At 44.2% G+C, this 23,216-nt stretch overlaps 1 protein-coding gene across 1 annotated transcript in view; it reads right to left on the reverse strand.

Annotated features, from left to right (window-relative positions):
- TRIM67 (tripartite motif containing 67) overlaps positions 1-14,779 on the reverse strand; it is a 49,291-nt gene extending 34,512 nt beyond the window's left edge. The window contains exon 1 of the mRNA XM_049108934.1: positions 13,113-14,779. Within this exon, the coding sequence (XP_048964891.1) occupies positions 13,113-14,156 (1,044 nt within the window). The 5' untranslated portion in view covers positions 14,157-14,779. The remainder of the gene's footprint in view (positions 1-13,112) is intronic.
- Between the last annotated feature and the right edge of the window lie 8,437 nt (positions 14,780-23,216).

Genomic DNA, 23,216 nt, shown 5'->3' on the forward strand with positions numbered 1-23,216 from the left:
AACTGGCAGAAAACTAAAATTAGGCACAGTCAAAACCATGCTTGCATGAAGATAGGCCAGAGATCAGGTGATAATGCCAATCATGTGTGGATAGTACCAAACAAGCCTGGAATAGGATGTCAGGTACACAAACCCCCAGGACCAGAATCCTGACTTTGCCAATGTACAGAAGCCATTTGCTGAGCAAAGGTAGGTGAGATTTGAGGTTTTCTATCTCCTAAACTACTTCGTTAGGATCAGGTCAATTGCAGTCACTGGTAACTATTATAGAACTGTTTTGTGACAATCATGTTTGATGAGAATTGGTCTTAGACCTTTCTTTCTGTGGTCAAATTATAGAAAAGAGCATTTGCCTTTTTGTTGGGACATCTCCTTCCTTTTCACTTCTCCAAATTCTTCCAGTCAACTCAACTTTCCTCTTTTCACATAGCCCTCCCTCATGTCTCTGTTGGTATGGCCCCCTACTTTGTGCTCATTCGTATTCATACTTAGGGTTGGTTTCATACACTTTCAGCACCAGTTACCTGTGCTCTCATGTTGTTCTTTATTTCTTGTGCATCAGTGGAGAGATGAACCCTCTTGTCTAATGACTGGAGCTAATGACCAATACAAAATCATCCTTTTAATCAACCTTTTGGTCCATTCCCTTTCATTGCCTCCTTCCTCCTGTGAATCTCTTTTCTCATCTAGCTTTCTTATTTCTTTTTTTTTTGTCTCTTCCTTTTCCATCCTTATCCCCTTAACTAAGCAAAGCAAACTGAAATGTTCAGAAGTTTTTGCTACCAGGTTTTACTGGCAAACAGGCTAAATATAACAACCTGGGAAAATGATAAAAATTTACAAGAATCTTCCAAAGGAATATAGCCAGGCGATTCCTGCTCTCCACTGAAATTGAAATAAAGCTAAGATTCAATCTTTTTTAGCCTCTCAGGCTAGATGTCCCCTTAAATGTGGCTTCTGGAATCCATTTATCACATCATTCTTTTACCACTCCAGATCTAGAATGTTCTCAGTAAGTCTCAGATGCTAAAAATGAAGAATTGAAGATCCCTTATTTATTTATTTTTTAAATTTTATTTATTTATTTATTTATTTTTAAAGTATTTTATTTATTCCTGAGAGAGAGAGAGAGAGAGAGAGAGAGAGAGAGAGGCAGAGACACAGGCAGAGGGAGAAGCAGGCTCCATGCAGTGAGCCTGACATGGGACTTTATCCTGGGTCTCCAGGATCAGGCCCTGGGCTGAAGGCGGCGCTAAACAGCTGAGCCACCAGGTCTGCCCAGCCACCAGGGCTGCCCCTTTTTTAAAAAATAAAATCAGAAATGGCATTGTATTTCTCAATGTCCCTCTGCTTTAAGTTAATGTGTGTTAATCCTTGGCACTCTACCAGCAGATAAAAAGCTGCTTGAAAGTAGAAACTAGATCTTAAACATCCTTCTTAACACCTCACACAGTGCTGTACATTTAAGTTTTTTCTTTCTTTCTTAACAAAACTCCTCATCGTTCATGACATCAGTTCAAACATCATCCTCTATTCAATCTCCCCTCACTATTATTTTCCCCTTCTGAAACTCTAGGCAGAATTAACTGCCTTCTCCTCTCTCTTCCCTCACTGGTCCATTCACATTTCAAATATGGCACTCATTCCATTTTTTTTTCATTCCACTTTTTAACATTAGTTCCATGTATATTAGGTTGGTTATAAAATGATTCCTCTCCTCTAGTTGTCTGCAAGCTCTCCTGTAGCCTGTTTTATATGTATCCACAGTCTCCAGCACAGCCTGTGAATTATGGTAGATGCCCAACAAATGCTTATCCAATGGAATGTTTTGCTTGGATAATACAAAGAGCTATGAGCTGATTGATGTTTGTCCTTCAGGTGCTAGAGGAAATGCTAATAGACTCAGGAATGAAGGTACCATAACTGAGCAGCTTTAACTCATACTTTATTTGGGCCCCACTGCAGAGATACCAGAATTATCATCACCATAACACTACCACTATCCTCATGACACCCGGCAAACTCCAGAGGAGCAAGAAACATGACAGATGATAGCATGAATCCTGCCTGTTTTACGCAGATGGCTCTGAGGCCTGTATACTCAAACTGAAAGAAGCAGCTTTGGGAACCAGGGGGCTGTGTATAACTTCCTATGATGTACATGAAGCAGAAATCACTGAAGAAATAATTTCAATTTTGATTTAATCCTGTTGGAAGATAATTTTCTTTTCTTTTTGGAAGATAATTTTCTATGGGTCCCTCGTTCCTATAAGTCTGACCAACAAGATTGCTCTTTTTTTGGACAATCTTTCCAAGAATGTTTGTATAGGCAACAATCTTGGAAGCTGGAGATGCGTCTCTTTCTGGAGCAAAGTGTCCCATACTAATCACCCATTATAATGGATTTGGGCTCCCTAAGTTTGAAGTTCCTCTCCTGTGATATGACCTACTATGTGTGCAGGTGGCATCTGGCCCTCTTCATACTATCTGGTGTGAGTGGGAGATCAGGAAAACTGGCACAAAAATGCTGATACTCTGACTACTGCAGTTGCTTTGAGTGGTAAATTGTTCTTCATTTCTGATGTGGGAGTCTCATGTCTTCTGCCTGCATCCATGAAATTGTGGTAAGTGAATTTGATAGACTGTACATAGGCTAAAATCTCAAACCTCTCACATTTCCTGACACTATCACCCCCAGCAGGATTTTCTTGCCTCTAATGTGCCCTGACTTGTCCCTCTGTGAGGAAGACAAACATTCATCAGTGATAAGCTGCAAATACTTGTAAAGGTAACCAATTTGAGAGGTAATAACCACACCTTCCAAACAAGCTGATGGTATGTGGTGATATTCCCATGAAAGATGTGAAATAGGGTGAATGATCCTATTGTCTAGAGCAGGTACAGTTATTTTGGAGTCTCTTTATTATATGGGACTGAAAGGGAACAGTCACATGTCCCAGTGACTGGGAAGGTCCCTGTTCCTTGAGCTGAATGTTTTCAAGCAACATTTCTTTAACAGTGACTAAGCACTGCTCAGAATTCTGTAGGGTATTAATGAGATTTTCCAGAGGTTTCTTGTTCTCTTGGTTTTATTCAAGCAGGCCACTATTTGCTTCCTTATTAATCTATTTCAAAAGGTATTTAAGGCAGTTTGCAAGGGTCTGTGGAATTCAATAGTGCATAACTTAAAAGAGAGAATGGAAGGGTGGGGACATAAAATGAAGCCAGAAATAAGTCTTGGAATCTGTAACATAATTAAATCTACTATGTATGCACCAAATATTTGGCTCTAAGCATTCTAGCAGCTGAAGAGAAAAGTGAAACCTGATTAGTTACACAATCTAAAGTGACTCCTAGATTAAAAGAGGGAAACGTTTGCACCCCAGAAGTTGGCTTGCAAGAGGAATGGGACAGTCACTGCAGGGAAGTACAAAGCCCCATGAGGACCCTTCTCCCTTCCACAACAAAATCCTAAGCCACTAGGGACAAGCAACAACCCTATCCTTCTATCCCATCACTCTGAGCAAGGTGAAGACCCATGTGGCTGGAGAAAAAGAAAAGAGAAAAATCATATCTTTCTGGGGTGGAGGGGCAGGTAGGGAGATGCAGAAAACAGTCATTGGGCCAGGCTATTTGAAACTTCCTACTGCTGGAAAAGGGGCAGGACCACTACGAAAATGCAGAGGAAATCTGGAAAGGGTTAATCAGTTGACATGACACAGCCTAGGAAAAAATCAGTGAGCCTGAAGAGTAGTCAATATAAATTATTGAAACTATAACACAAAGAGACAAGAGGAATGATTAAAGAAAAAAGAATAGAGCATCTAAGAACTGTAGGACAATATCAAACAATCTAACATATATATATATATATATATATATATATATATATATATATATATATATATATATATAATTGGAATTCCAGAAGGATGAGAAGAGAGAGAGAGAGAGAGAGAGATTGAGAACAGAGCAAATGAATTATCTAAAGAAATAAATAAGAGAATTTTCCAAAAATAATAAAAGACATCAAACCACAAATCTAAGAAGCTCAAAGAATCCCAAGCAGGATATGAACATATAAACTTCTCTCCATTATTGCTACATCTCTCCTAATTCAAGTCCCCATCTTTACAGCCCAAACTACTCCAGTAGTCTCCAGTTGGTCTCACTGCCTCTGCTCTGACCCTCTACTCTTGCTATAAACAGTAATTAGAATGATTTTTTAAAAAATGACTCCTCAGCTTAAAGGCCTCCAGCTGTCTCCTACTGCACTTATCTGGGGCCAGGCCCTGACTCCTCTGCACCCTGCCTATCTCTCTGCTCTTACTACATATTCATCTTTTTTTTATTACACTCCAAACACAGGGGCCCATTTCTGTCCCAAACACACTGGGCATCTTCCACCTCTGGTTCTTGGTTCTTGTTTACCCTATAAAACATGCTGCCTTCAGAACTGGGCAGGGCTGGCTACTTCTTACCCAGTTATCAAGTCTCGCTTTTTCAACCTTCCCCACAAGGAAGTCCCTCAAGTCTTTTTTTATCACATTATTTTACTTCCATCCTAGTGGATATCAGAAATTATCTAATATCCACTAAGAAATCATCCAATATCAGAAAATATCCCATTTATTTATTTGTGTGCTTGTTGATCTTCTTTCTCTTTATGTTCTGTGGGAAGAGAACACATCCTTCTGTGGCCTAAATGTTTAGAATGGTACCTGGTATGATATAGATATTCAAGATTTACTTGTTGATTGAATAAGTAATTAGTTGAACCGAAGAATAAATACCCATTAGAAGTATAAGCTCAGAAAAAAGATTAATGTTCAAAATGCGCCCTCTGCTTTTTAGTTATCCATATACTAGAGATTACTTTTAGTTACATGGGGATACCACTCAGCTGATAGGGAAAGCTAGCCATATGGTAGGTAACACATAATTTGTTAAGTGATGATAAGCCACACACTTTAAGAGGCCTCTCATTTCTGATTATTCATATTTTATTGGTTTCCTGGTTTATTACTACCACCCAGAATCAAATTGTTGCCAAGGATCAAGAGATTGGACAATATTTGTACAAATATTTGCCCACTTTCATAATGCAACCTTGACCTAATTTTTATTTTATTTTTTATTTTTTTTAAGATTATATTTATTTATTCATGAGAATACACAGAGGGGAAAGAGAGAGAGAGAGAGAGGCAGAGACACAGGCAGAGGGAGAAGCAGGCTCAATGCAGGGAGCCCAACGTGGGACTTGATCCCGGGTCTCCAGGATCACACCCCAGGCTAAACCGCTGAGCCACCCGGGCTGCCCATTGACCTCATTTTTAAAAATTATCTACTGTCTGAACAGATTTTTCAAATGACATGTGACCAAGGCCCAGCCTTCTGGCAAGTGCTAATGTTCCTGTCTATTTCTGTCATTTAGACCTCTTCCATACTCTTGAGCTCACCAGCCCCACCTCACCTGTCTCTGTTCCTTCTGGACCATTCCCTACCCTCTCTCTCCTCCAAACCACTTAACCCCTCTATAGCTGCTTGGAAAATGAAGAGGCAGTGCTGCATGATCTGTTATATTCCTTCCAGACCTCAAACTCTTTCATGCTACTTCTTCTAAACAGGACGTTTTGACTCCTCCTCACCCACTTACTTCCATTTTCTGCTGCTCCATTGCAGTTAAATGAAAGAGGAATTGTGTCCCAATCTCTGTCCCTACCTTTTAGAATATTTCTTCCATTCATAATTACTTTAGATTAATTAGATGATGCTATATACACCTGTTTTTGTTCAGATACATACACAGCAGTCTATCACATTTATATAGTTAATCAAAATGTACAATGAAGAACTTAAAAGGATCATCTTTTACCAGAATCATTTCACAACTTGCTGTGCAACTATAGCAAACCCCTGTGCCTCAAGTTCCTCATCTACAAAATGAGGAGGTTGGAATTGATGATATCTGTTGGAAACAGCCTATTCTAGGATTAAAATTTTTAAATCCACAGTTTTTGCTTTGCAAGAGGAAATTCCAAGCAGGGAGGAGTGAATTCACACCCTCCTCTTTCCCTTACAATGTCATCTGCATTCTCCCTTGCTCCTTTCGGGCTCCATGGTTTTGATACTTCCAACCTCCACCACTCCCTAGGCAGGCCCTTCAAAACTGGATAAGAGTGGATAAAGCACTCTCTTTATAGAACAACTAAGTAGCAAATATAAAGGAAATCCAGAGATATAAACAGTAAATCTGTTTCTCTTCAATCCCAGGAAATCAGCAAAGAGCATTTGTCTAGCATTTCCTTCTCCTGAGATGCCCACACTGGAGTCCAGAAGGGCCCAGACAGCTTTGCACACACCTTCATCCCTCAGAGATTCTTGCTTCTCTGGACCATGTGGTCTTTGAACACTGTGTTGTCTCCCAACACACAGAATTTGCTGAACCCAAAGATTCTGTTTAGTGTCAGGGTAATTACGTAAAATTCTCTGGTTCAATCTGCTCAGACTCCCTAGAGTCTACTTATTGAGTATTAGCTTCAGGCTTGAAGGGCCACCCCATTTCTCAGATGGCTTACACATCTTGTTACACTTCTTACACAGTTAGAACAATAGGCCCAAAGCCTTGGGCCCCAAAAATCATCCCACCAGGGTTTCTCAAATTTTGAAGTACATACAAATCAACATGGGATCTCACTAACATGGAAATCCTGATTCAGTAAGACTGTAGCAGGTCTCAAGATTCTACATTTCCAACAAGCTCCTGGCTGCTGCTGCTGCTCAGCCAACCACACTGTAATCACAGGTCCTGGTCTAGAGGTCAGCACATTATTTTTCTACAGAGGACCAAATGGTAAATATCTTCAGCTTTGCACTCCGCAGAGCTTTGCTGAAGCTACTCAACTCTTCCAACAGCCACTGTAGCCAAATGCAGCCATGGGCAATATTGTAAACAAATGAGCATGGCTCTGTTCTAGTAAAACTTTATTTACAAAAACAGATGGTGGGTGACAGTTGGTCAACCCTTTCTTTGTCTCAGAGATGAAGATATAAGCTTCCCTATAGAACACTCCACATTATTGACATCCACAGCTCAAGTCCCATCAACATGAATATCCATCCACATAAAAGATCTCCCTCTAGAGGCTAAAAATACAATACCTCAACCTTGAAATGACACAACAGCATATAGTGTAAAATATATTTATCCCTAGTAATGTCCTTTCTCATCCTTTAAGTTCTTTCTAAATTCTAAACCCTTCTGTCTCTATAAACAATCTTCAAAAAGAAGGTAAAAGCAGTTCAAGTTTATGGATTTTTGTCTTCTTCTCTGAAACCCACTTTCTGTTTTCCGAATGTTTGGAGTGTTGAGGAAGGCATATATTTCAAAAGTTGTTAACATAAGGGTTCTTTCTAATAACTGTTCTGGAATTACTGACCTGCTTGGAATTAAATCCAAGCATGGGGCAGGGCTATCATCCAGCCGGCTTTGAAGGCAAGGTGATGTTAACATAGAGGGTAGTTTGAGAGGATGTGGTAAACTCTAGTTATCAGAGCAGAATCATGTTTCCAGAAGTCTGAGCAGATTAGCCATTGGTTCTTTGACAATCTGGGGCAGATGGAACAGAAGCCAGTCTACATACTTCACTTCTGAGGACTTCAGAGTTGGTAAAAGATTCTCAAAAATCCAGGCTTTCACTCAGATTATGCATATTTCCATGCCACATGCTCTGAAGACCCTGCTGCATTTCCATTCAGTAGCCCTGGGTTTAGAATCAGCAGCTAGTGCACAGCAATCAGCCATAGAGTAGTAGAACTCAGATCTCCCCAAAGGAAGACATCTTACCAGTTACTACTCTCTACTGAACTCTCTTTCCCCCCATCCAACCCCACATTAAAATGCCTTACGTGGGCCCTGAAGGCCAGTCTTTTCACAGCCCTTCAAATAAAGAGGGGTGCTTGGGCAATAGCTGCTCAGATCAAACCAATTTTTGAGGGAGGGCAGATTGCCAACTAGTAGTTAAAAATATAAAAATCTAGATACTTGTAATTCTTTTTTTAAAAACAGCTCTAAAAAAAACACCTCTAACAATAACGTAATGAAAATAACAAACAGTAATTACTAGAAACAAGATAATCCACCTTATTTTCATCCCCCATGGTCCTGTCTACACGAATATTTTATTATTTACATAATTTTTCTTTTGGAAGAAAATAGGGATAAACTTTATGAAAGGCAATTTGGCAACATTAAACAAATATCTTAAGGCCAAATATCTTTTCACATAGCATCTCCATATTTGGAAATTTAACCTAAGGAAATAATAAGAGTATAGGCATTGAGGGGCAGCCCGGGTGGCTCAGCAGTTTAGCGCCACCTTCAGCCCAGGGCCTGATCCTGGCGACCCGGGATTGTGTCCCACGTCGGGCTCCCTGCTCGGACGGAGCCTGCTTCTCCCTCTGCCTGTGTCTCTGCCTCTCTTTCTCTCTGTGTGTCTCATGAATAAATAAATTTTTAGAATCTTTAAAAAAAAAGAGTATAGGCATTGATTTAACTAGAAAGATGTCTGTAACAACAAAAGACTCAAAACAACCTAAAATTCAGCACTGAGGTGTTAATCAAATAAAATATTAAATTCACATGAAAGAATGGCATGCAGTCATCACAAATGACATACATTAACTGACAGAAAAATATTTATATTGTATTATTAAAGAAAAAAACACAAAATAAACGTATGATAGAATTCTACAAGGAAACCCTAAAACATTAGAGATTTTTTCCTCTCCAAATTAGAATTTGGAGATATTTAATTTTTACAATTCTACATTTGTAATTCTAATTCTTTTTTTTAAAGATTTTATTTATTTATTCATGAGAGACACAGAGACATAGGCAGAGGGAGAAGCAGGCACCATGCAGGGAGCCCAATGTGGGACTCGATCCTGTGACTCCAGGATCATCATGCCCTGAGCTGAAGGCAGATGCTTAACCGCTGAGCCACACAGGCATCCCATGTAATTCTAATTCTTAACAAGCATTTATTACCTGTGCTATAAACTACTACCAATATTCAAATAAGTGTACTTGAGATATAGTTCAGCTATGATTTGATTACAGGTTCTGCCTTTCTTATTTATATGTTATTTCTTTTAATGGAGGAGTCTTTCTTCTGAGGCTTTAAAGGCTAAAAGCCTTTCCTTATTGCTTTTCTAAAACAAGATAGGAATAATGTGCTGAGAAGCCAAGTGCCCTTTGGCAGAACTTCAAGACATGAGAGTAATCTGAAGCCCTGTTTTCCCTGAGATTTCTAGGCTGCATCACCTCCTTTGCTCTTGTGAAGTGATGACTCATTAAGAACAGTAATCCTAGGGTATCAATGAGAGTTTTGTTTTAATACTCTCTTATCTTCCAGAGTTTTCCAAAGATTTCTAAAAAAGGGTTTATCCAGCATTTTATACCTAGTTCAGGAATCAATTTCTAACCATTTTAATTCAGGGTTGAGCATTTGCACCCAGCAAGGGTTATGGACAAACTGGTTGACATTCTGTGACATGTCATTCTAGGGAAGAGATACAGCTCACAATGATCCTTTTCCTCTGACTTCAGGAAAATTGGAATTCCATAATCAATAGGCAAAAAGACAAAAGCTGTCCTTCTGTGTTCTATCTTTTACAATACATTATTTCTTCACATCAGAAGTTCTTTGAAATGATTAATCCCTTTCCAAAAGAATAATATAAAAACTAACATATGGAAACAACCTAAGTGTTCATCAATAGATGAATGGATAAAGATGTGGTACACACACACACACACACACACACACACACACACACAGAGGAATATTACTCAGCCATGAAAAAGAATGGGCTCTTGCCACTTGTGACAACATGGATGGAGCTGAGGGTATTATGCTAAGTGAAATAAGTCAGACAGAGAAAGACAAATACCACATGATTTCACTTATAAGTGGAATCTAAAAAACAAAACAAACAAATAAACAAAGGAAAACCCAGACTCATACATATAAAGAACAGAGGGGTGGTTCCCAGAGGGCAAGGGGCTTGGGGGTGTGTGAAGGGGATCAAGAGATACAAACCTTCTGTTGTAAAATAACTAAGTCATGGGGATATAATGTACAGCACACGGGAAAACAGTCAATAGTATTGTATTAAGTTTGTATGGGGGTAGATGGTAATTAGATGTACTGTGGTCACAGGTCAGTTCACAATGTATATAAATGTTGAATCACTATGTTGTACATATGAAGCTAACAGAATACCGTATGTCAGTTATACTTCAATAGGAAATTAAATGCGTAAAAATGTGTTTGGCCCAAACCTAAAGGTTTTACACTGTTTTCAAAAGGTGATAATCTTGTTTTAAAATAGATTTCAGTGTCACATTGATGTCTCTTTGCTAAAGAATCAGTAATTAGATGGCAAGCTCCAGCCACACTTGGGAAGAATTAGAGCAGGGCTTTAATGAAGGCTTCTGCAGTCACAGGAGTGTTAGGGAAATGTTTCTGTCCCAAATCTAGTTCTGGTAGTACCACAAGGCTTTGTCATGGCTGCTGGGATTTTTGAATGGCAACAACAATGGAAACTTTAAGTTTTATGGAAGAGCTTAAACTGCCCTGGTGGGAGTGTGAAATTGAGTGTTCCAGTTTCTCTTTCAAAACTAGCCACCCTCAAACAAACAAACAAACAAACAAAGAAACAAACAAACTAGCCACCCTCACAGTGGATGTCTAGACATCTGCCCACAAATTCAGACCAAACACCTCCAGCAGTGCTCCCTAGCCCCTGGTTGGGCTGCTCATAGTAAGCACTCAGTTGTCCTTTCTGTAGAAAAATAGCCCCTGCTGAAAGGTAACAGGAGAACTTCTATTCATTCTTGAAAAGTATCTCACATCATTCCTTCTGGATTTGGAATGATGTCTTAGTTTCCTGAAGCTGTGGCATTACGTATAAAATCGAGACACTAGATTCTCCATTGTCCTATTTCCCACAGATAACTTTCCCACTCTGTTGAGCAAATATCACATGTGCTTTCCATATTTCCTCAAAACTTTCCATTGTTGGTTGGGGATAGAAACGTGGTTTTTGTTTTGTTTTGTTTTTTTTTTTAATTTATGATAGTCACAGAGAGAGAGAGAGAGGCAGAGACATTAGCAGGCTCCATGCACCAGGAGCCCAATGTGGGACTCGATCCCGGGCCTCCAGGATTGCGCCCTGGGCCAAAGGCAGGCGCCAAACCGCTGCGCCACCCAGGGATCCCAGGATAGAAATGTTCTAAAGGTGCTGTGGATACCAAAGGAAGGATGACCAATGATTTTTTTCCTGCATAGTCTTGGTTCTTTAAATCATAGCTCATTATCCAACTTAACTTTTCCTGGCAAGAGTCTTAGTCTCTTCTAAGAGTGCACACTCATCTCAAATCATGCTTGTTTCCACTCTTCACTAAATCTAAAGATTTAGGTGGCAACACCTAGAATTATTTCTGGCCCACTAGGCTGTGAAAAAGTAACAGCTTGTGAAATCTGAATGTGAACCTATGCTTCTTGTCTTGGTGCTGATCACAGCTTCTTTGCAAAAGATTTCTTTATTTGTGAAATGATGTCTCTTCTGCAAATTTCCTACTCCAAGGTAGATTTCTAATGTTTTCCCCCATTTCTTTTCTAATTTTCTGATTTGAAAATGTTGAATTACAATAATAGCACACACATTGTAGCAGATGAAATTATATAGTAACTAAATACAACAAATCTATAATAGGAATGGTTAGTCCCTTCTCTCATCTATGCCACCCTTTTTGTCCATTTCCAGTCGGATGATTCAATGTAACCATGGCAAATTCCTTATTTTCCCATGTCTTTCCTCCTCAAGCAGAATACATAGGTCCTGTTGGGCCATTTGGAGACCTTCTGTCTATTTGTGGAGTGAGAGTTTATGAGAAAGAGGATATTGAATGATAAGTGTCCAAATTTGCTGATGTAGTTGGGGTCATTGAATAAGGGACTCTAACTTGGTCAGGCCACAATCACTGACCTCAGGTGCCAGCAAGTCCGGTTGCGTGGCTTGGCCTTTGGATAGAAAATTAAGGTGAATGTTCATGAGAAGAACTTACTCCACTCTTGCCCAGGGATCCTGAAAAAGGATGTGACCTCATTTTGAGGATTCTCCCTCCCAGTGTCAGGTACTGAGGACACATTGACAACCATGAGTTGGCACTTAGAGGCTGTTCCATTTTCACTTGGGAGGTGCCAGCCCCAGGCAAGTCACAGGGGAAGGAGGCTTTCGGCAGCCTGCAGAGAAAAGTATGGCTTGATCTGCAGGGCCACCACACTCCCACTGCCAGGAGTGGCAGCGTCTCAGCAAGAGAAAATCTCTCAGGGAATGATGCTCCCTTCCTAAAAGGCCACACACCCAAACTCTTAAATAAGGCCCATGAGGAATGATATCTTCCCTCTAGGCTGCCAGGCATTCTGGGGGTAGAAAGTGCTGGAGACTCCTAGAGAGTGTAGGCAAATCTGCTCTGAAAACAGAGGTGAGTTCTGTTCTGTAGGAAGTAGTGTGTCCTTTCACTGAGTGCTAGGATAGAACCTTCCTATCTTCAGGGAAGATGAACCAAGTGCGGGGAGGGATCAGACATTTTTTTGCAGGTGGGTGGGAACACTTGCACTTAAAAAATTTTTTTTCTAGGGAGAAAGGGGGCCCTGGATGCCATAAATCCCGCAAAGCCCTCAGGGTAATTTATTAGACAACTTTGGGAGTGAAAAAGCCCTGCTTCTGCATTCTGGGTGCCCTTTGTGTAAAATCATCCAATCTCAGGGGAAAGGGGACCGAGTAGGTCATCTTTCTATGCCCTTCTCATGCCCAACACCCACTTCAGAGTCCCTGGATTCATTTCAGCGTCTGTCGAATGAAGGAAGGAAGGAAAGAAGGAAGGTGGAAGGAAGGAAGGAAGGAAGGAAGGAAGGAAGGAAGGAAGGAAGGAAGGAAGGAATTCCTGCCTTCTGCCACCTCTCCGGGGAGGAGGCCGGGGGCCCTTGTCGCGCCCGCTTCTCTGCACCTGTGTCCCTGCGCCCTGCCCAGCCTGCGCTCACCTTGTGCTGTTTCCACATGGCTCCCAGCTGCTTCACCTCGTGCTTGCCGTGACGGCCCTCCTCCAGGCACAGATAGCACACCGGGGTTCGGCAGCTCACGCAGTACATGCTGTAGTTCTCCATTTCGTGTTCCGGGCACGTAGGGAACTTGCGGGCAGCGCCGCCCCCAGCAGCTCCGGCCCCTGCGCCCCCCGGGCTCTTGCAGCCACCGCCTCCGCTGGGGGCGCCCTGGGCCGCGCCTGGGGATGCTGAGGCGGCCTCGGCGGGCGCGGGCGGCGGCGGCGGCTGCACCAGGCGGTGCTTAGCGAAGGGTCCCCGGGATGGATGGCATTTGAGCTGGCAGGCGGCACAGTAGAGCACGTCGCATTGCTCGCATAGCGTGGCGGCCGGCTCAGGCGGGGTGCGGTCGCACAACTGGCAGATGGCCACTGCAGCGGCTGCGGACGCCCCATGCACGGCCCCGCGGCCCTGCTGGTACCTTTGCACGATGGCCTCGAGCAGCCGGTTGCGCTGGAAGCCGCGCAGGCCTCGGTGGTCCAGGGACGCGCTGCGGTGGCACTGCGGGCACGTGATGGAGCTTGAGGAGGACGAGGACAGCGAGGAGCAGGCGGCTCCCCGGGCCGCGGCGGCCGAGGAGCCAGGCGGTGCGGGCACCATGGGCAGCACGCGAACCCCATTGGGAGACTTGAGGCTCGGGGTGTAGGAACCGTAACCGCTGTCCGTCTCACTGTACAAGCTCAGCTTGTCCGCGTGGTCCCCGCCACCTCCCGCACCGCCGCCCAGGCCGCCAGCTGCGCCCCCGCTCCCGCCGCTGCAGGCCGGGCCAGCCGCCGGGTCTTGGTCCAGAGGAGGCGCTGCGGCGGCGGCCGCCGGTAGCCCGGAGCCCCGGGAGTGCAGGAGCGGCTGGGGCAGGTGTTGCTCGCCGTCCGGTGTCTGAACAGCGATCGTACGAGCGCAAGGAAGACAAACGTTGTGGGAACAGGGCAAGATGATGGGCTCCCGAAACAGGGAGCCGCACACGGGGCACTTCAGCTCCTCCTCCATCGCTGCACCGGCAGACCGAGCTGCTCGGGGGGGGGGGGGGGGGGGAGGTGGAACGGCTCAAGCTCCAGAGACAGGCGGAGGGACCGAGCGTAGTTAGCACCAGAGAGACTGCAAGCGAGGGCATTACACAGGCATGCCCACTTCGCAGCCCCGGGGCACGCCCCTCTCCTATCCTGGGGCCACCGCCCTAGGACCACCGGGGGCAAGAGAAGGGAGGGGATCCTCACCTCCTGCCCGCGAGGCTCCTCCACCTGCGGCCAGAGTCCGGAGCCGGTCGGCTGCCCTCGCGATGGCCTGCGAGGCGCTCTAGGTGATGAATCAGCACTAGCGCCGCCGCCGGCCGCAGTGCGCGTCTCCGCTGCACATCAGGACCAGCGGCCGGGCTGCCGTTTCTTAGCTGTCCTGCTTCAACCCGTCGGCTCCAGTGGGCGGCTGCTCCTGGGCTCCCTGTTGCCCCTGCCCCGCCCCAGTCGGAGCGACCGGGAGGTGAGAAGGAGAGTGAGCAGGGCCGCTTGGCCGCGGGACTGGGTTCAGCACCACGAGGCGCGGACAGCGCCCCGGGCTCCAGGCGGGGCCCGGCTGCGGGCGGGGACGCGGCGGCCGCTACTGCCTCCGCGGGCAGGGTCCCGGCTCCCGCTACTGCCTCGGCGGGGCCCGGCCGCTCCGAGACCGCCGCTTGCCGCCCTCCCGGGGGCCGCTGCCGCCACCCCAACGCGCCCTGGGGCTCTTCCCCCGCGGCAAGGATTGACCCGCTTCCTTGGTTCGCCGCTGCCGCTCCTGCGGCGCCTCTGACCTTGGCCGCGCGACGCTGCAGCCGGCGGGCGGAGGGCGAGCGCCCGGCTGGCTCGGGAATCCCCTCCCCGCCCCCCGCCCCCGGCCCCCGCCCCCCCCCCGCCGCCGCCGCCGCCGCCGCCGCCGCCTCCCCGCGCGGCGTGCTGAGGAGTTGTAATTTCCAGAGCAGAGAGTAATGGGGGGCGGGAGGAGCAGAGGAGGCGTCAGCTCAGCGAATAAGGGCTTGCCTTGGCTGCTAGGCGAGTCAAGGGGCAATCTCAAGGGTTTGGTAGAGAGGATCATTGTTAATAACAATCTATTATTTGGACGGAGAGCGCATCTTGAATCGGTACAACGCCCTGCCCCGCCCCGCCCCGCCCCTGCCATCCTCTCCCCTGCCGGCTCCCGCGCTCCCACCCATCACCATAAAAGGGCACAAGGGGACCTGAAAAGCCAGTTGTTTACAAACGGTTAGGTAACATGGTTTGACAGTCGCTTCCTAGGTCTCTGATAGAGCCCCAAATGCCAAGTCACAAAATGTCGGACAGCCTGAAGTCAAAGGGTCAGGTTTTGTTTACGGACCGAAGCGCAAGCCATTTTCTCTCTTGGTTTCAACCACGAGCTCTCATCCGCGGTGGATGCGGGCCGTCGGCACAGACTGAATGAGGGCACAAGACAGGATTCCGAAACGAGACTCCCTGGCGAAAAGCGAAGACGCGCGGGGTGGGCCCTTGGCCCTTGGAGCAGAGCGCCTGGGACCCGGTCCTACCCTGCTGTGGTTGGGCTTTGGGGGCCGGTGGGAAGTCAGCGAGCAGAGGTGTTGGTTTTATGAATGGGGACATCTCCACGCCAGCCGCGAGCTGCACGAGCAGCCTCCCGCCCGCGGCGCTGGCCGTCTCCTGTGCTCGCTCTTCTCTCTCTGCTGCCGGCGAAGGTTGGTTGGGGGAGGCCGGGGGGGGGGGGGGGGGGGGTGGCGGGTGCGGATCGGCAGAAGGAAGGGCTCGCAGCGCGGCAGGCTCTGCCTACGGAGGTGTCACCAGGCGTGAAACAGACACAAATTAGGAAATCGTTTGTTTAAAAACGATATGAATATTGAAGTCACGCCTCCCCCGTCCTCAGATTTTCCAGTACTCCAAACAAAGACAAGATAGGCGCCACCGAGCCAGGCGTGGAGTCTCAGCGTCTGCTCGTCACCCGCTGGGGGGTTGCTCTGGCTGGCGGGTGACAGCAGGAAAAGGCTGCAGCCCTGACTACGGCTTGGGATCACTGGCAGGGAGACCACCGGGGGACGGGGGTGGCGGTGCCCTCCTGACAGTAGCCCGAAAGGCCGCCCGAACTTTAGGCTGCAGCCTCCTTTACTGAGCCGTCGCCCCCCCCTGGGCAGGTTGCTTAAGCTTTCTGTCTCCCATCTCGCGGCTGTCAAATGAGTCAAATTATGTATGCGAACCAAATGAAATAATCCTAAATACAAACTGCAAAGCCTACTTCCGGCTTTAACATCCTATGACTGTTCAGTTCCATTTTGTCCACTATTGAGCAGCCTGACTCCAGTTTGTCTTAAGGTTGAAGAGCGGGCAGGCCGACCTCCTGCCAAATAGAGCCCCACAGAGGTTAAGAGACCTGACTTGACTTCCCTTCAGCTACAGGGAGCTTAGAACAATTATTTAACCAGGTATCAAGTATCCCCAGGTGGGAGATGGTGACAAGCCTATCCAAATCTGCCTTCTATCGATAAAACCATAATGAGGTGGATCCTGCCTGCAATGCTTTGATAAGCCTTCAAGAAAGTTGCTACAGTATCAGGTCATGAACGCCGGGCATGAGTATAGGCAGGCCTGTGATTGAATGCACTTGAAGATGCATTTCTTGTGATTTCAGCATTATCATCCCTCAGTCTAGCCCAGCGCAGCCTCCTGGTGACTGCAAAGAAAGTCATAACCTCTTACAGTTCTATTGTAAACAGCCCCCTCCTTCACCAAGCAGCCATAAACCTGAGACCCACTCTTGTCATTTTTAGACCAAGGTAAACTGCCTAGCAGCATGGGGAAGACTGCTGGAGGGGTATGTAAATCTTTTCCTGTACAGAGGACCTATAATTCCAATAACTCTGTCACTCAGGCTGAGCATGATTTTGTTTTCCTTGGAGAGGAAGCTCATCTAATACAACAGAATTGTGCACCTATGCCTTTCCCACATGCCCTCCATTCCCACCACCTCAATTCCACAACCTAAATCAGCTTAGCCTTGTACTGCTAAGGCATTGCTCACTTGGGGGATTGGTATTCTACAGCTGCTTTGTATAAACTGAGGTTACATAGTCATTTCCAATATCTCACTGTATAGAACCATAATTAGTAACAATTGTCAAATACATCTTTTATATCTATAAAAAGCCCTCTTTCTCTCCCAACTTTGCCATGTAGAAAAGTGTAGAAAAGTCTCTTATTCTCAGATCCTCAGTTTTTTGTATTCTAAGATTTAAGCATAGAATTCATTGAACTTGAAATTTCTTTTTGGTTCTAAAAGACTCTATATATTAGTTATTAATAACAATATAGTCTACTTAATAAAAAGGGCTCATGAAGAAATGTGATCCCAGGGTTGAATACCATATCCATTTTTTTTTCAAGTCTTTTGTATATTTTTAAAGTCAGGGCCATGCAGAGGGTGAAGCAGGTAAGGTTGGCAGATCTAAGATCAAGGCACTGGCAGTTCTGGTGTTTGCTGACATCATCTGCTCTTGTATCCTTACATGGAAGGGAGAGGGGAGTGAGGAGAGCAAGCTATCATCTTTCCTTTTTTTTTTTTTTTTTTCCCAAAGGATTTTATTCATTTTTTCATGAGAGACAGAGAGAGGCAGAGACACAAGGCACAGGGAAAAGCAGGCTCCATGCAGGGAGCCTGATGTGGGACTTGATCCCGGGTCTCCAGGATCCCGCCCTGGGCTGAAGGTTGTGCTAAACCGCTGAACCACCCGGGGGGCTTTCCTGCTAAGGGTGCTAATCCCACTCATGTGGATTCCACCTTCATGACCAAATTACCTCCCCAAGGTCCTGCCTTCTAATACCACCACATTTCAATACATGAATTTGTGGCAGCGGGGGGCGGGGACGTGACACAGATGTTCAGCTCAAGGCACAATGTGGAAGCATATCCTCACATATAATTTCATTTAATCTTCACAATCTTGGGCAACCATATTTCCTCAACCTTATGATGTACATATTTTTATGTATTGATGTGGCTGAAATCTGGAAGTATCCTACAATTGAGAGATATTTCTTCCTCTACTTACCCTGACCTTTAAAATTTCTTATTAAATTAATGTTCATCTAATAACCACTTAGAATTATGGAAATATTTTATTATTTCTATTTTATAAGCAAGGAAACTGAGATGAGGAAACTCAAGGTCTCGCAACTTGTGATGATGGACCTAGAACTGGATTGACTTCAAGCTCAAGTATTTTCTATGAAGCCACAGTTGATAATTTCCCTCTGAGCTTTGAGTGACTGATGGACAGTAGAGGGGATCTCAGGAATCCAGACAAACCATGCTCTCTGTTCTCACTCAGTACTGTTGAATGTGAGGCTGTCCAGGCTATCCCCATTCTCCAGGTCAGGTGTGCCTCTAATATGTTCCTGGAAGCAGCCTGGATTATTTCTCTGTAGCAGTATCATCATCTGCCATTTTATTTACATATCTCTCTCCTCTTGACAAGAAGTTCCTCTAGGATGAGATCGTGTCTGTCTTGTTCCCATTGTGTTTTCTCCATCATTGCCTGGTTCCCTGTCTGTCTTTGTGGACCAACTGACTGCCTACAGGTTCAAGATTATTCATCCCCATAACCTTTCTGAAAACTGGTGAACTGGTGGGAATCTTTCTTTTGTTTTTTCTTCCCTGTGGAAGGTATCAACAGATCCACTAGGAAATTTTCTCCTTTTAAGTCTCAGATTCAAATATGTTATTTTCTTTTTGTTCTTTTTTGTGTGCGTGCACATGCTGTTAAAGGCAACAGGCCGGGGACACCTGGGTGGCTCAGTGGTTGAGTGTCTGGTTTTGGCTTAGGTTCTGATCCCAGGGTCCTGGGATCCAGTCCTGCATCAGGCTCCTCACAGGGAGCCTGCTTCTCCCTCTGCCTATGTCTCTGCTTCTCTCTGTGTGTCTCTCATGAATAAATAAATAAAACCTTAAAAAAAAGGGGAAAAAAGAAAAAAAAATGGTAGCAGGCCCCAAATAGAGCCACTTATGCTAAGCCCCACATCACCAAATTGAGACTTAAAATTACAATTTTGGCCCTCTTAGAAATGGAATCTAAAACCAGTCAATCAAGAATCGCCTGATTAGCGCTCATTAGGTAATCTGCCTAATAGACCCTTGTCATCCCCTAGAGGAAAGCCATCTTGTAATAACCAACCCATTTTTTTGGTCTCGTATGACATCCTTATTCCTGCTGCCTTCTGCTTATAAAAGTCTTTCATTTTTGTATAGCTCCAAATAGCTCCTTTCTATCTGTTTGGTGGGATGCTCCCAGTTCATGAATCAGTGAAGAAAACCAATAGGATTTTTAAAATTTACTCAGTGGAATTTTGTTTTTTAGCAATGCACATCTTCTCTTAATATCCTTTACTTACTCCTGATCATCTTAGTGTTTAATTATTTCTATGTGCTTCTCTTTCCTTTGGTCATCTCCATCTCTATTCTAAACTATTCATGGATCTCAGAAAGATGGCCTCATATTTAATTCCTAGTTGTAAAAATAAATCCCTCTAGTGTCACCCTAAGTAGTCCATTTCCCATAGCCCTGTTTCTTTTAAAAGAGAAGCATTTGGACACTTTGGAACAGCACATTAATAATTGAAACTCCACAATGCACTGTCATCAAGGCAGAGAAGTGCACTGTCATCAAGGCATGAGTTTTTTGTGCTGCAGGATGGTCTTGTTTCTTTGTTTTGTTTTGTTTTTAAGATTTTATTTATTTATTTGTTTGTTTATTTATTTATTTTAGAGATAGATCACAAATAGGGATAGGAGCAGAGGGAGAGGGACAAGCAGACCCTGTGCTGAGCATGGAGCTGGACACAGGGCTCCATCTCAGGACCCTGAGATCATGACCTGAGCCCAAATCAAGATTCAAATGCTTGACTAAGCCATCCAAGCACGCCTCCAGGATGGTTTTTATGCCTAAGTGTCCCAGAAATACTCTAGAGGCAGGATAATGTTGCCTCTTCTCCCAAAAAACTACAAATAAGTTGAACAATTTATCGCAACAGCAAATTACAAGTAAAACAATCAATCTGCTTTGTCCTTTGAATTTCAAGTATGAATGAGAAGGTTATTTAAGACTTTATCAACTAAAAATAAGTGCTGTATTCTCAAACAAGAATCTCTGAAATTTTGAAATGAAAACTTATATTTTTCTTTTAAGTTTTTGTGTGTTTATATTTTACAGTATAGGACAATTCAGGAAATTTAATAATAATCTACAGCCCAGGAACCATATGGTCTAAAGTAGTTTCAATTTAACTAGAAAAAAGCAGCCATATCCACTGCTATGCACAATGCACCAAAGCTGCTTTGTGGCAAAGTTAATGAGGAGCAATTACCACTAGCAACACAAAGCATCCCCTCCAGGGCATAAAATTGGCTTCTTTTCCAGAAGACAGATTCTATAGAGGAATCTTAAAATCCAGCCACTTTCCCCTTCAGACACCCTTGACTGGTGCTTAACAATCTTCTGTTTTAACTTTTTGAGTACCAAATAATGATTGCCCCACACTTCCTCTAATGCTGAGACTCTTCTCTACAGATCAGGAAAGATGTCTTGGAAAGCCTGTCCTTCTCTCACTGCATCCTTTGCAAGCAAAAGAGTTTAGAATAAAATATCAGATGAAACAAATTGACTCCAATTCACAGGGCTCTTTATATATCCAGAGTGTCTTTATACTGCATGGAAACTAATATTATTACCATAAAAGCAATTTCAAATATTTCCCCATGGTTACAAATTTCAGCCATGAAAATTGTAATAGTACTTAACATTTTCAAGCCATCCTTTCATATATATTATCTAATCTGGTTCTTACAGCAACACAGACTGGCCTGAAAGATGGTGAAACTGAAGTGTAGGCTCTGGCCTGTGGGGTAGATTCTCATCAGCCATGCTAACACAACTTGATCCCAAACCTAGGCACAATTGTTTAGTCCAAGGGTAGTCATCTAACCAGGCTGGGTCAATTAAAATCTTCTCTTCCTAGAATGTAGAATTGGAATCCAGAGAAAGAATCTGGATGGCATGGGCCTCTAACACCAAAGTTAACGAGCTGTTGTGATCTCAGAAAAAGCAAAAGAAGCAGAGAGTGAAGAGTTAAGCAGAAATGCAAAGACAGAGAAGAAAGAGGGTCTTCTGAGGGTCCCACAACCTTGCATGTTTCTGAGACTTAGCTACACTTCTGCCTTTAGGTTGCATGAAATAACCCTCTGCCTTTATGCTATTATGATGGCCATCTTTTTCTTTTAGAAAAGATAGGAGTTCAGAAAAGAGTTCAAAAAGACAAGATTGGGTTGACCAATCTGCTTATTCAAGTGATTAAGGAAATGTCCGTATTTAGTTGGATGCTTCAGTTAACTGTGTCTGGATGTTTACATTTTTCTGCTCTCAACCTGTTTTTGTTGAATAATAGCCTTGACTATTCTTTGTTTTTGCTCTTTTAATTCTTAGATGTTGTGTTCCACCCATAGCTTGACCTCTGAAGCTTCACCTCTTCCTTTGATCTCACCCTAAGCACCCACACAAATGGGCCATTGACTCCCCTTTGTTGGGCTCCATGCTTCCTCACCCTGACCACAGCAGAAGTCATAGTTCATGACATCCTTCTTTTCTCCACTCAATATTATTTTAGACAGGAAATCAATGGGATGTTAGGATATATTTGTAGTGCCTTTAAGTCCAACAGTCTCCCATAATAAAACAAAAGGCCAACCCTCAAGGTTTGTAAACCTACCAGTTAATTGGTAGGAATAAGAAAGATCAGAGAAGTTGCAGACCATTGTGTGAAAGTGGCTTTAAACTCGGAAGCTTGGGCAGCCCCGGGTGGCGCAGTGGTTTAGCGCCGCCTGCAGCCCAGGGCGTGATCCTGGAGACCCTGAATCGAGTCCCACATCGGGCTCCCTGCATGGAGCCTGCTTCTCCCTCTGCCTGTGTCTCTGCCTCTCTCTCTCTCTCTGTGTCTCTATAAATAAATAAATAAATAAATAAATAAATAAATAAATCTAAAAAAATAAAAATAAAAATAAACTTGGATAGCTTTATTCACCCATCTCCCCAGCAAAGATACATCAGAAAAGGAAGATAACACATAAACCACCAGACAGGGCATCTTCTGTATGACAAAGTGCTGGAGATGACTCAAAACCATGTCACTGTCCAATCCACAGCCAAAAGCATTCCTTTATGACAGGGAAGTCACTATACACTTAAATGGACTATAGCTTCTTTTTTTTTTTTTTTTTTTTGACTATAGCTTCTTAACATCAATCATATTTTGACTTTTTTCTACCTAAGGATCCCTAGGGGTTTTTTGTTTGTTTGTTTGTTTGTTAATTTTATTTATTTATGTATTCATGAGAGACACACAGAGAGAGAGAGAGGCAGAGACACAGGCAGAGGGAGAAGCAGGCTCCATGCAGGGAGCCCGATGTGGGACTTGACCCCGGGATTCCAGGATCATGCCCTGAGCTGAAGACAGATGCTTTAACTGCTGAGCCACCCAGGCATCCTGGATCCCTAGGGTCAAATTTAAGAGAAATTTGGCAAACCTTCTGAGTTCAAAGGCAGTATAGATATTAGAAATATGGGCTTTGGAGCTAGACTACATGAGTTGGAATCCAGGATCTAGCTGGGATAGTTTTGGCAAGATGCTTAATCTCTCAGAGACTTGGATTCCTCAGCTATAGGTGGAGATAATAACAGTATATCCCTCAGAGTTGGGACAACTTAGTGAAGTAACACATATAAAACATTAAGAACAGTGGGCAGTATGCAGTGTTCAACAAACATTAGGTATTATTACTCTTTTACTTTTCTGCCCCCCCATCCCAACATATGTTATATGTTATATTCTCAATAGATATTGGTAATAAGTAAACTGAAAGTAGAATATTTTGGCTCAAATATAGGACTCTATTTGAGGATAGTAGGGAAAGTGAGCCACATGTCTTGTGTGAGTGACAAAGGAAGATGGAAGAGCTATCAGAACAATCTCTCAGGAAATGGATATAGTATTTAGG

The sequence above is a fragment of the Canis lupus genome, chromosome 4 (assembly GCF_003254725.2).
Source record: "Canis lupus dingo isolate Sandy chromosome 4, ASM325472v2, whole genome shotgun sequence".
Taxonomy (NCBI): domain Eukaryota; kingdom Metazoa; phylum Chordata; class Mammalia; order Carnivora; family Canidae; genus Canis; species Canis lupus.